This window comes from Pongo abelii, chromosome 1 (genome assembly GCF_028885655.2).
Source record: "Pongo abelii isolate AG06213 chromosome 1, NHGRI_mPonAbe1-v2.0_pri, whole genome shotgun sequence".
Taxonomy (NCBI): Eukaryota; Metazoa; Chordata; class Mammalia; order Primates; family Hominidae; genus Pongo; species Pongo abelii.
In genome coordinates this window covers 197,145,174-197,157,721 of record NC_071985.2, presented here as the reverse complement: position 1 = coordinate 197,157,721, position 12,548 = coordinate 197,145,174, and the positions used below count along the sequence as shown (strand labels likewise).

General features: G+C 50.2%; 1 protein-coding gene across 1 annotated transcript; it reads right to left on the bottom strand.

Moving 5' to 3' along the window:
* Positions 1–7,483: 7,483 nt before the first annotated feature.
* LSM10 (LSM10, U7 small nuclear RNA associated) lies at positions 7,484–12,002 on the bottom strand. The gene is made up of 2 exons (XM_002811043.4): positions 11,815–12,002; positions 7,484–8,205 (listed from the first exon to the last, which is right to left on the bottom strand). The coding sequence occupies exon 2, from the start codon at positions 8,179–8,181 to the stop codon at positions 7,810–7,812; it is 372 nt and encodes a 123-aa protein (XP_002811089.1). The 5' UTR covers positions 8,182–8,205; positions 11,815–12,002; the 3' UTR covers positions 7,484–7,809.
* Positions 12,003–12,548: the final 546 nt, after the last annotated feature.

The window sequence follows — 12,548 nt, the reverse complement described above, 5'->3', positions numbered from 1 at the left end:
ACCGCCCCCCTCCTCCCCAGCCTTAGCCGCTGCCCCGCCCCTCCCGGGCCCCGCCCTCCGCCTGCATCTCCAGCCCCATGGCTTTCGGATTGGGGCGCCATCTTGACGATGGGCGGAAGACTTCAGGCAAGAGGCCAGAGTCCGTTTGAGGATTGGTTTAGGGTGGGGTCTGGGCGAAACCTGTTACACGATTGGAGGCCGAGGCTCTAATGGGGCGGTACTTACTGCTGATCTATATCTGCGGCGAGGCTGGGACGGAGGCACCGCCCCGCCCGACCCCACAGAACCTCGCTGGCCCTACACTCCCCCTGCCGAGGTTGAAGTCCCCAGCGGTTGGAAGATCGGCCAATTGTAGTGTATTTATCAGAAAAGTGACTCATCCTTGATCCCCATTTCCCGGTTTGTGGAACTCTGTGAGGAAAGCGCTGCAGTTAGGCTCAATAAAAGACAGAAATTCCTGTCGCAGCGCTCATAATTCATTTCCTTCTAGGTCTCTCGTCTTTGTAGAAACCCCGAGGATGGCAAGCTTCAACCTGCAGATCCCTGAAGCCTTGACCAGGGAGGTTTACAGTGAAGCGTTCCTATTAGCGACTACAGCTATCTAACCTCAGTTCCTCCTGCTGCAGTTTCGGTCCCTTTCTCCTCCTCCTCCAGCAACCACGCCCTCCATGAATCAGCTTCTTGCACCAGCAGATGAGCCCTTTAAAGGGATTGCATCAGGCAAGTGACTCACTGGGGCCCTCTAAGAGCCTGGCTTCCCTCCCTTGGCATGCAGAAGCAGCTACAAGGGCTCAGTGGCAGCAACACCAGCGGCCATAGCCCCACTCCCTTGTCCCAGAGGTGTGAGTCAGGGTGTTTGCTGCTTATGATGTCTAACTCTTGGCTGTCTTTCCAGCTGTCGCCTGGGTCACTCTATATCCATGTGTGGGCACACGTGTCTAAGCTTGTGTGCACTGCTGGGTTTTCCTAGGGTGTGTGGCCACTTGTGTGTATGTGCATTTGTCATCTCCACATAGGCAGTGCCAGGACACAAGAGCTGATATGAGTGAAGTCTGGCTGCCTCTACCTGTGTCCTTTGTCTCTGAATGCCTGGTGCCCACTGAGCTGCTGATGGGGCTGACTAACGAGTAATCAGGACAGTTCCCACCGTTGTGCCACACTCTGCATGGAGCACTTGAGACATTAGTATTAGGTAGGAGGCTGTTTATAGCTGAGGAAGCCAGTGCTCAGAGAAGGAAATTAATGTGCCCAAACACACACAGCTAATAATGGCAGGGCTAGGATTCAAATCAAGTCTGATGGATTCCAAAAAGCTTGGCTTTGAATCCCTGCTGCATCACTTACAAGCTGGGTGACTATGTGCAAATTGCCCAATCTTCCCCTTCTGTCCAAACAGGGATAACGCTTGGGGGATCACTGTGAGGACTCGGAGTTATAGAAACAGCTTTTTGCAAGACCCAGTGAGCACTCATACTCATCTCAGTTGAAGGGCTTCAATGAGGTGGGTGACCAAAAGACAGGCATAAAGAAGGCCCCAGCCCACCAAGCTCCTCTCTCTGACAAAACAAAAAGCCTAGGGATTCCGGAAGCCCTGACTCTGACAAAAATGAGTTTTGGGTTTTCCAGAGTTCTAATTATCAGCTAGATGAATCACTCTGCGCTGACACCACCATTCCTACCCCCAGGAGACTCTCAGCTGATTGAAAATATAGGATTTTAACAAAGGACAGGAAGAGGAACAGAAAGCTAGGAGGAGAAGAAGTAATGAATAGAAACCAAAGGTGCCAGCCAGAGGAAATGAGAAACTGTCATCAGGACACCAGCATGAGAACACTGGGACACACACACACACACACACACTCATGCTGACATACTCTTGCCAGCTCTCCAACTCTAGGCTTACGGCAGACGGTGCTGCCATAACAAAGTGACGCCTGTCACAACAGCATGAGATGGTGGCTTGATGAGGTATAGGCAGATCTGCCTATCACAGGAGGGAAAGAGACCTTCAACCCCCAGGGGCTTCCTCAGGCTTCTGAACCCCCGTCTCCATTACTGGTTGGCTCTGGCTTCTCTTTGTCACCAAATCACAAGGCCTAAATCTGGCAAATTTTGAGTGGCAGACCTACACTCTGTGGCTAGGTACCACCACTGTGGTGAACAAAGGCACCTCTTATCATACTCTGTCATCAGTATGATGCCAAGAGTGCTGGGAAACAGAATAGCACAGCAGTTAAGATCATGGAGTTGGAGTCACACAGACCTGAGTTCAAATCCCCATTCTGTTGTTCACCTTGAGCAGGCCACATAACTTCCTTGAGCCTGTTTGCTCAAATGTAAAATGGTACTATTAATATATGGGGGTTTTATAATGATACAATAAGATGACTTTCAGGGCCGGGCGCAGTGGCTCACGCCTGTAATCCCAGCACTTTGGGGGGCCGAGGTGGGTGGATCGTCTGAGGTCAGGAGTTCGAGACCAGCCTGGCTAACATGGCAAAACCCCGTCTCTACTGAAAATACAAAAATTAGCTGGGCATGGCGGCTGGTGCCTGTAATCCCAGTTACTTGAGAGGCTGAGTGGGAGGAATCACTTGAACCTGGGAGGCGGAGGTTGCAATGAGCCGAGATCGCACCATTGCACTCCAGCCCAGGCAACAAGAGCGAAACCCCATCTCAAAAAAAAAAAAAAAAAGGATTATTTTCATTCCACAAGATTGATGGAGTGCCCACTATGTGCAGAGCACTGAGCTAGATGCTGGAGATTCGGCATAACCAGACAACAGCTCTGCCCTCGTGGAGCATCAGAGCACCCAGCACAGGGCAAGTAGTAAAATTCAACCAAGAGTAGCTATTTTTTATTTATTTTATTTTAGAGACAGGGTCTTGCTCTGTTGCCTAGGCTGGAGTGCAGTGGCACAATCACAGCTCACTGCACCCTCAAACTCCCAGGCTCAAGAGATCCTCCCACCTCAGCCTCCTGATTAGCTGGGACTTACAGGTGTGTCCCACCACATCCTGCTAATTTTTAAAAAATTTTTTATAGAGACAGGGTCTCACTGTGTTGCCAGGGCTGGTCTTGAACTCCTGGGCTCAAGTGATCCTCCCACCTCAGCCTCCCAAAGTGCTGGGATTATAGGTGTGAGCCACTGCACCTGGCCAGTAGCTATTTTTCATAACCATTATGGTGCCCATCTTGGCACTCTGCCTCTAACTTAGCCATGGGACCTGGGGAGAGCCCCTTTCCCTCTCTGGGCCTCAGTTTCCTCAGCTGTAAAATGACAGAGTTGGACTGGGTCAGTAGCAGCAGTTCCCAACTTTCCCACCTTCAAAGCCTTTTTTAGTCTTTTTCCCTCTGCCTCCACACTATCCAGTATCTGGTGGGACAGTAACACTTTGCATTTTCATCTTTTCCTTGGTTTTCTCCCTTCTCTTACACAGATAAGTTACTCTGTATTCATTACTTCGGGAAACAAATGATACAACAGAATGCAGAGCCCATTTTTAGCTTCTGAATTCCAAAAGCTTAGCTTTCAGGGAGGAATGCACAGAATTTCTGTGCAGATACACATTTAGAAAACTGTATAACGGGGATCTGGGAGTCTGAGATTGAGGAGGGGGCTCCCTGAGAAGAGAGAAGCTTCTCCTCAGTCTTGTAACTGGGAATATCATCTGGGTCCAAGGGATTGAGAAGCAGAGAGGAGCTGTGCTCCTTTTCCTGGGTGGGGCACCAGGGAAGTCACAAAACCCTCTGGAGAAATGGCTGCATGCTGCATTTTGGACAAACAGGGCCTAACTCACCTAAGACTCAAGAATTTCCTAGGCCTAACATGGCCTGGGGAAAGCAGAAAAACAAAACAAAACAAAACTCTGCACACCTGAGAGGGGTATGGGTTACACTTGGAGGGGTCTTTTGGTGGGGGGATGGGGAGCAACTCAGCAGCAACCTTCATGGGCTGATGACAAAAGGTCACAACCAAATGAGAACATCTCAGTGGATGCTAGTGTGACTGGATGACCAAATCAGACTATGCTTCCCATGCTTTGGCACCTTGAAAGGAAGAGCCCTAGAATTCCAACATAATGCCAAGGAAAATGGGGGAACTGTGAATTGACTGCAATTAACTTTCTGCCACTCTGGCTGAGTAGGGCAAAATACAGGAATTCAAGTGAGTTAAAGAAAATTCAAGTTCTGTTTCCTGCACACCAGAAACTGGAACCAGCTACACTCTGTCCATAGGCTTTGTGTCATATGCCCCACCCCCTCCCATTTCTCCACTCTCATCTGCCTCTCTCTCCCCCAATAGCCACCGTGTTACTATTATTGTCCCAAATCCCCAAGCTTTCCCATCCCAGGACCTTTATACAGGCAGTTTCCTCTGCCTTGTCCTGGCTTTTTAAATGACAGGCTCCTTCTCAGTTTAACTACTTTCCTGCTGGGTGGGGTGGCTCAAGCTCTTAATCCCAGTGACTGGGGCCAAGGCAGGAGGATTGCTTGAGGCCAGAAGTTTGAGACCAGCCTGGACAACATAGTGATACCCTGTCTCTTAGGGAAAAAAAAAAAAGTTACAAAATTAAGACACCACAGGTGCGTGGTGGCATGCACCTGTAGTTCCAGCTACTTGGAAGGCTGAGGCTTGAGCCCAGGAGTTCAAAGCTGCAGTGAGCCATGATCGCACCACTGCTCTCTTGCCTGGGCAACAAAGCAAGACTCCCTGTCTAAAAAAAAAAAATTTCACTTCCTCAGACTACATTTTCCAAAATAAAACTACCTGTTATTGTCTCTCAAAAGGCCCTGTTTATTTCCTTCAGGGCACCTGTAAATATTTTTACTTTTTTAGTTTATCTGTTTCCCTCACTAGAATGTTCACTTCCTGAGGCAAGACCCTTGTTCATCTTGATGTTCCCCAGTTGCTACCACTGTGCCTGGTACATAGCTGGTGCTCAAGATTGACCTGTGGAATGGCTGACTAGTGGCAGTTGGGGAGTTCCTGGCTTCCCACAGGCTGGTGGGCACTGGGCTCCCTCAACCCCTTCCTGGGCCCCTGATAGCCTTTTCCAGCAAGCCAAAACCAGATTACAAAAGACCCATCTTTGGGGTTTAAAGACTCAGCTGTGCTCTAACCCAGGGGCTTGGCAAAAATGTGTCTCTGCAGGGCCTGGTTCCCCTCATTCTCATCTGTCTTCCCAAGACCTTGCCTAGGAATGACAGAGGGCCACTGGGGTCTGGCACACGACACTTAAGGAACATGTCTTGAGCCTCTCTTCTCAGCAACCCACACTAGCCTTACTGCTTCCCTTGCTGCTCTGCTGAAGACGGAGAAGCCCTTGGTGTGCCATCACAGCCTCAGAGCTCGACCTTTCCTGCATCCCTAAGCCGAACCCCCAGCTAAGCCCTCTTCCATTTCTCACACACGGGCACACATGTGGAAGAGGTCTGCAAGGGAAGCTGCTGTGGGACTCCTACCAGTTCCTCATCTTTCTCCCCACTTGCGAGGGTATGGTGACGTTCCCACAGCGAAGGCCTTCCCTCTGCACCTGCCCTCTGGTTTCTCTTTCCAGCAGTCACTTTGTGGTGTCAGTCAGTCCTCTTAACTCCAGTTGTCAGAGGGGCTGGAAAATTCAGAAGTTCTCCCTGCTAGGACCCTCTGTTCTCCCTGAAGGCAAAGGGCAGAGTTAAGGGGCTTCTAGACCTGTAGGCAATAAAATAAATACAGTATGCAAAAGAATCACGGTGGATGGGTGGATGTGAATGCAGATTCCTGGGTGCTAGACTCCAGTTCAAGCCTGGATAAGGAGGAGCCAGGAAAGTGCATTTCCTACACACATCCCAGTTGGTCCTGATGAGGTGGTCTGCAGACAACACCTGACACAGACTGAAGTCGAATGTGAATGCAGTGCCCTTGGGCTGCTAACGTCCACATGAACATTCCTCTCAAATCTCCCTCAAGAATGACAGCATCGTAAGGTCAGGGGCCCTGCTTTATTCAAAACTCTGCCACAGCAGTTCTCAAGCTAGATTGATTTCATCTTTGGTTTTTTTTTTGTTTGTTTTTTTTTTTTTGAGACAGTCTCACTCTGTTGCCCAGGCTGGAGTGCCATGACATGATCTTGGCTCACTGCAACCTCTGCCTCCTGGGTTCAAGCAATTCTTGTGCCTCAGCCTCCCAGGTAACTGGGATTACAGGCGCATGCCACCACGCCCGGCTAATTGTTCTATTTTTAGTAGAGATGGGGTTTCACCATGTTGGCCAGGCTGGTCACAAACTCCTGGCCTCAAGTGATCCATCAGCCTCAGCCTCCCAAAATACTGAGATCACAGGCGTGAACCACTGTGTTCAGCCTCATCTTTGTTTTCTTTGACCACCTCCCCCACTAGGGTATAAGCTCCTATGCAAAAAGGTTCAAATCTCACTTGATAATGTGTGCTTGGCCAGACCCGGTGGCTCACGCCTGTAATCCTACCACTCAAGGAGGCTGAGGCAGGAGGATGGCTTGAGCCCAGGAATTCAAGACCAGCATGGGCAACATAGTGAGACCTCGTCTCTATTGAAAACAAAACAAAACAAAAAGATGATGTGTGCTTAGCAGAAGGCCTTGGCACATGGCAGGTGTGGTGTGGATATCTGATGAATTCAAACTCTCTGGTTCCACAGAAGAAAGCCACTTTCTTTCTTTCTTTCTTATTTTTTTTTTTCTGAGATGGAGTCTCCCTCTGTTGCCCAGGCTGGAGTGCAGTGGTGCGATCTCGGCTCACTGCAACCTCTACCTCCTGGTTCAATTCAAGCGATTCTCCCACCTCAGCCTCCTGAGGAGCTGGGATTACAGGTGTGCACCACCACGCCTGGCTAATTTTTTTTGTATTTTTAGTAGAGACGGGGTTTCACCATGTTGGCCAGGCTGGGCTCGAACTCCTGACCTCAAGTGAGCCACTTTCACTAAGACGGTTGTTTGCCTGTGGCAGGCCTAGAATGACAACAAGGCAGCTACTACAAGGACGTGGGTTCTAACCCTGAGAACCCAATAACTCTCAGATTAGAGATGGAATTCCTGCTGTTGGCCAAGCTCCCACACCCCAGGGGAAGAAGGCCCAGGATACTCCAACTTCTCTCCTTCAGGAAACAGCAACGAGACTAACAGCCTCTTCAACAGGGACTCTGAATAGAAAAGCCATTTTCCACCTGACCAGACTGAAGTACTCTCCTATCATTCTCAAACTGCTACATATTATAATTGCCTGGGAAATTTAAAAAACTCCTGGCCCTCAGACCATACCCTATACCAATGAAATACGAATCTCTGAGGGTGGGAGAGGTGATTCCAATGTGCAGCCAAGCTTGAGTCTGCCCCCGACTACACAGGACGGTCTGGAAGCCCAGCACACAGAAGGCAAAGCCTGGGGCATGGACCTGTTTGTATCCAAGTTGGGTTTCATGAGAAAATGAACACAACTGCAAGAGAAATGGAGACACTTAGAGGTGGCTCAGGCTGAGCATGTTTAATTATCCTCACTGGGAGAGTTGAAAACTACTTGACAGGTTCCATTATCAATAAGTCAGAGATTCAGATCATCAAAAAGAGGGATTGTCACCTACCCCAAGGCCACAGATAGATAGGATTCTGGGTCCCAGAGTGAGTCTGGGAGGTGGAACCCTGTGAAAGGCAGCTTTGACAGGTGGTGTCTGTTGGACACCAGCTTCTGGCCTGGCCCTGCTCTCTTCTCGGGTTCCAGACAGGGTGTGAAGGCAGGGAGCTGGCTCCGGAGACCACTGGAGGACTCCGAGTTGGGGCCAGGGCTTGCTGAGGGCCTCACTTACAGTTTTTGGAGGGAAATTCCCACCGGCCTTGGCCCTTGCCACCAAAGTTCCGCACCCGATGGATAATCTGCAGCTGCTGCTCAATGGTCGAGGTGATGTTCACGTCATCTGGGATGTGGACGTAGCGGACATTGCGGCCTGTCACAAAGAGGTCATCCAGCTTGACCTGATGCCCCCAACGGTCCGTGTAGGTGACTTTGGCCAGGCGGATGTTCATGAAAGCATCGACATTGTCTATGCGTCCGTGGGCCACACTCTCATCCCGCAGGTCCACAGTGGTTACCCGGCCCTGGAGGCCCTGCAGTAGGATGATCAGGCTGTTCTCAGAGATGGTCCGCTCCTTCACTGAATGGCTCACCGCCATTCTTCCACACCAGCTGCCTGCTTGCTGTGGATAGGAGCACACAGATGGCAGCTATAGCAGAGTAGGGGGTACAGTTGCCAACTCACCTCCACCAGGTTCTCAAACAAAATTCCCAGCACAGACCACCTCTGCAATTTTTGTATCTGTGGACACAGATGCTTTCCGCACATGTCTCATAGAATCCTCACACCAACTTGCAAGCCAAGGATTACTTATGCTCATTTTATGAATGAGAAAAATATGGCTAGCATGGCCAGGCGCAGTGGGATACACCTGTGGTACTAGCTACACAGGAGACTGAGGTAGGAGCTTCACTTGAGCCCAAGAGCTCTGCTGACCTGCTTGGGCAACATAGCAAGACCCCAGCTCTAATTTTTTAAAAAAACCTACAAGAAGGCCAGGCGTGGTGGCTCACGCCTGTAATCCCAGCACTTTGGGAGGCTGAGGCGGGCAGATCACAAGATCAGGAGATTGAGACCATCCTGGCTAACATGGTGAAACTCCGTCTCTACTAAAAATGCAAAAAAAATTAGCCGAGTATGGTGGCAGCGGGCGCCTGTAGTCCCAGCTACTCGGGAGGCTGAGGCAGGAGAATGGCGTGAACCTGAGAGGCAGAGCTTGCAGTAAGCCAAGATCGCGCCACTGCACTCCAGCCTGGGCGGCAGAGTGACTCTGTCTCAAAAAAAAAAAACCTATAAGAAAACAGTGAGCACTGGCCGGGCGCGGTGGCTCATGCCTACAATCCCCGCACTTTGGGAGACTGAGGCGGATGGATCACCTGAGGTCAGGAGTTCAAGACCAGCCTGGCTAACACGGTAAAACCCTGTTTCTACTAAAAATACAAAAAAATTAGTGGTGGCACACGCCTGTAATCTCAGTTACTCGGGAGGGTGAAGCAGGAGAATTGCTTGAACCCAGGAGGCAGAGGTTGCAATGAGCTGAGATCGTGCCATTGCACTCCAGCCTGGGCAACAAGAGCAAGACTCTGTCTCAAAAAATAAAGAAAATGGTGAGCATTTCTATTGAGTCAGAGACAAGAAAAGGATGCCTTTTATGGCTTCTAATCAACAGTAAAATGTAGGTAATGGTCAATGCAATGTTCAAAAAACAATTACAGAAAGAAAGGAAAGAATTTAGAGAAACAACAATTATAAAGGAAGATCACTGTCCTTGTTTGTCAATTATATGATTATCTACATTGAGAATGCAAGACAAATTATTAGGACTAACAACAAAAGTCAGTATAATTCCTAATAATACATTAATTTAAAAAATCAATAATTAAAAAAAAGAAAAATATGGCTAGGAGAGGTAACTTGCCCAAGGTCACAGTAAATAAGTGGAATTGCTGGAATTCAAATCCGTAGCCACAGGCCGGGCGTGGTGGCTCCCCCCTGTAATCCCAGCATTTTGGGAGGCCAAGGTGGGTGGATCGCTTGAGGCTAGGAATTCAAGACCAGCCTGGCCAATATGGTGAAACCCCGTCTCTACTAAAAATACAAAAATTAGTCGGGCATGGTGGTGAGCACCTATAATCACAGCTGCTCCGGAGGCTGAGGCAGGAGAATCGCTTGAATCCGGGAGGTGGAGGCTGCAGTGAGCCAAGATCACGCCACTGCACTCCAGCCTGGGCAACAGTGAGAGACTCTGTCTCAAAAAAAAAAAAAAATCCATAGCCGTCTGGCTCCAAACCTCATACCAGGTGTACATTAGAATCATCTGGCGAGTTTTTAACCCAACCTCCCCACCCCAGAGATTCTGATTCGTTTGGTTAGAGGGGTGGGCCCAGGTATCCTATTTTGTAAAAGCTCCCAGCTGGGCGTGGTGGCTCACGCCTGTAATCCCAGCATTTTGGGAGACCGAGGTGGGCGGATCATGAGGTCAGGAGATCGAGACCATCCTGGCTAACACGGTGAAATCCTGTCTCTACTAAAAATACAACAAATTAGCCGGGCGTGGTGGCGGGTGCCTGTAGTCCCAGCTACTCGGGAGGCTGAGGCAGGAGAATGGTGTGAACCTGGCTGGGAGACAGAGCTTGCAGTGAGCCAAAATCGCTCCACTGCACTCCAGCCTGGGCAGCAGAGTGACTCCGTCTCAAAAAAAAAAAAAAAAAAAAAGAAAGCTCCCCAGGTAACTCCAAAGTGCTGAGGGGTACTGGTTAGAAATGCGCAATCTCAGGTCTCTCCCCAGGCCTGTTCTGAGATAATCCACTCCTTCACTGAGTGGCTGACTGCCATCTTCCACACTGGCTGGAAACAGACTGCATTTTAACATGACCCCCATGTGAATTAGATACACGTTAAGCTTTGAGAATCATTGGTTGACACCAGTAGTTCTCAAACATTAGTGTGTATCAGAATCATCTGAGGGGCTTGTTATCTCAGCTTGCTGGGCCCCACTCCCAGTTTGACTCAGGTCTGAGGTGAGGCCCAGAGATAAAGCCATTTGGAACATGTTCCCAGGTGATGCTGATGCTGCTGGTCAGGGGCCCACACTCTGGGAACTATTGGTTTACACCATGCAGCTGTTACGTTAAATAGAAATTTAGGTAATGAGGTTGGGCGCAGGGGCTCACGCCTGTAATCCCAGGATTTTGGGAGGCCAAGGCGAGTGGATCACCTGAGGTCAGGAGTTGAAGACCCGCCTGGCCAACATGGTGAAACCCAGTATCTAATAAAAATACAAAAATTACCTGGGCATGGGCGCGCCTGTAATCTCAGCTACTTGGGAGGCTGAAGCAGGAGAATCGCTTGAACCCAAGAGGCAGAGGTTACAGTGAGCCAAGATTGTGCCACTGCACTCCAGCCTGGGTGATGGAGCGAGACTCTCAGAAAAAAAAAAGAAAATAAATCTAGATAATGAATTGGGGGAAAAACCCCCCAACCGGTAGTATACAAGGTACATAGGTTTTGAAGGTAGAGAAACCTAGGTTGGAATCCCCACTCCACCCCTAATTATGAAAACCTAGAAAAGTTAATGTCTCTGAACCTGTTTCCACATTTATTCAACTACAGGCAAAACAAAGCTACCAGAATCACGCTCCACTGAAGGTACTCTCCTTTGATTTCAACATGCCCTGATATTGTATTAGTGCACTATGTCTTACCTATCCCTTATTTTCAGACCCCTGAGTTAAAGGGGGTGGAACGCTCTCTCTTTACGACCTCACTCAGCATCCCGTCCAGGGCTGTGCAGTGTGGCACTGAGCGTGGCAAGCCAGACTAGGCCAGTGATGAGGGGGGCTGGGAGCTAGGTCCCTGGGCAGGGCCTAACGACCAGCCACCCGGCTACAGCCTGACGAATCTGAGATCAAGCAAAGGTATGAGCCTACTGCTACGACTGCAAAGAGCAGTCACCGGACCTCGAGTCAGGCCCGGGTTCTAGAACAGGCTCTGCCACCTCCTAGGAGGGTGATCACTTAGCAAACCATTTAGCTTCTCCAAGCTAGCTAAGCTACCGGTAAAACAGGATGAGCACCGCTTACTCAGAGCAGCGGGAGCCGGTCTGGGGAAATGAGCTATATTCGGTAAATGGGGAAGCAAACGCTTCCTGGGCTCCGGCACCTCCTTCCGGAGGTCCTGGCATCCCCCGCATTCCGCCCCGGGGCTCCCTGCACCGCCGACCCGGACCCACCACGCGACATTCCTTCCGCTTTCCCCGTCTGGGTCGCCGCCGAAGCTAGCGGGCGCCTGGACTGGCTGACTCCCGCCGGCTGCAGCAGGACAGAGAAACCATGCCGGCGACCAGGCCGCTCTGTCCTCCGGGCGCAGAGTGCGTCAGTGCTCTGCGAGTCACAGCGGCACGGAGAAACTACAATCCCCAGAATGCTTCGCGGCGCGGGGCTCGTGCTCCGCAACTCCTGGCCTGCGTCATTGGAGTCTCTTTCACTGGAATCGTTCATTCATTCCGCACGCATTCATTGAACCGGCACCCTGGGCCAGGCTCCTTCCCAGGCTCCGGCATAGAGCGGTGACCAAGATCAAGTGGCTCCCTGAGCTGATGGCGCTGCAGGGGAGAGAGTCTTAAGAAAACAAAGAAGAAAAATAGGGAAAAAGTTCTTCAGAAGATTAAAAGTGTGATGTGATAGTGACTAGGTGGTCTTTTATTGGATTGTCAGGGGTGCCCTGAGAAGGTGACATTTGAGTTGAGATTAGCGACATGAAGCCAAGCTTGTGAAAACTATGGGAGGAGCATTGCAATTAGAGGGAACAGTTTGTTAAATAAAATTTATAGGCGGCAGGGCCGGGTGCGGAGGCCCACACCTGTAATCCCAGCACTTTGGAGGACAAGGCGGAAGGATCACTGGAGCCCAGGAGTTCGAGACCAGTCTGGGCAACATAGGGAGACCCTGTCTCTACAAAAAATAG

Bases quoted from the DNA above. Each gene is read 5' to 3' on its own strand.
- LSM10 (XM_002811043.4), bottom strand. From the start codon at position 8,181: ATGGCGGTGAGCCATTCAGTGAAGGAGCGGACCATCTCTGAGAACAGC.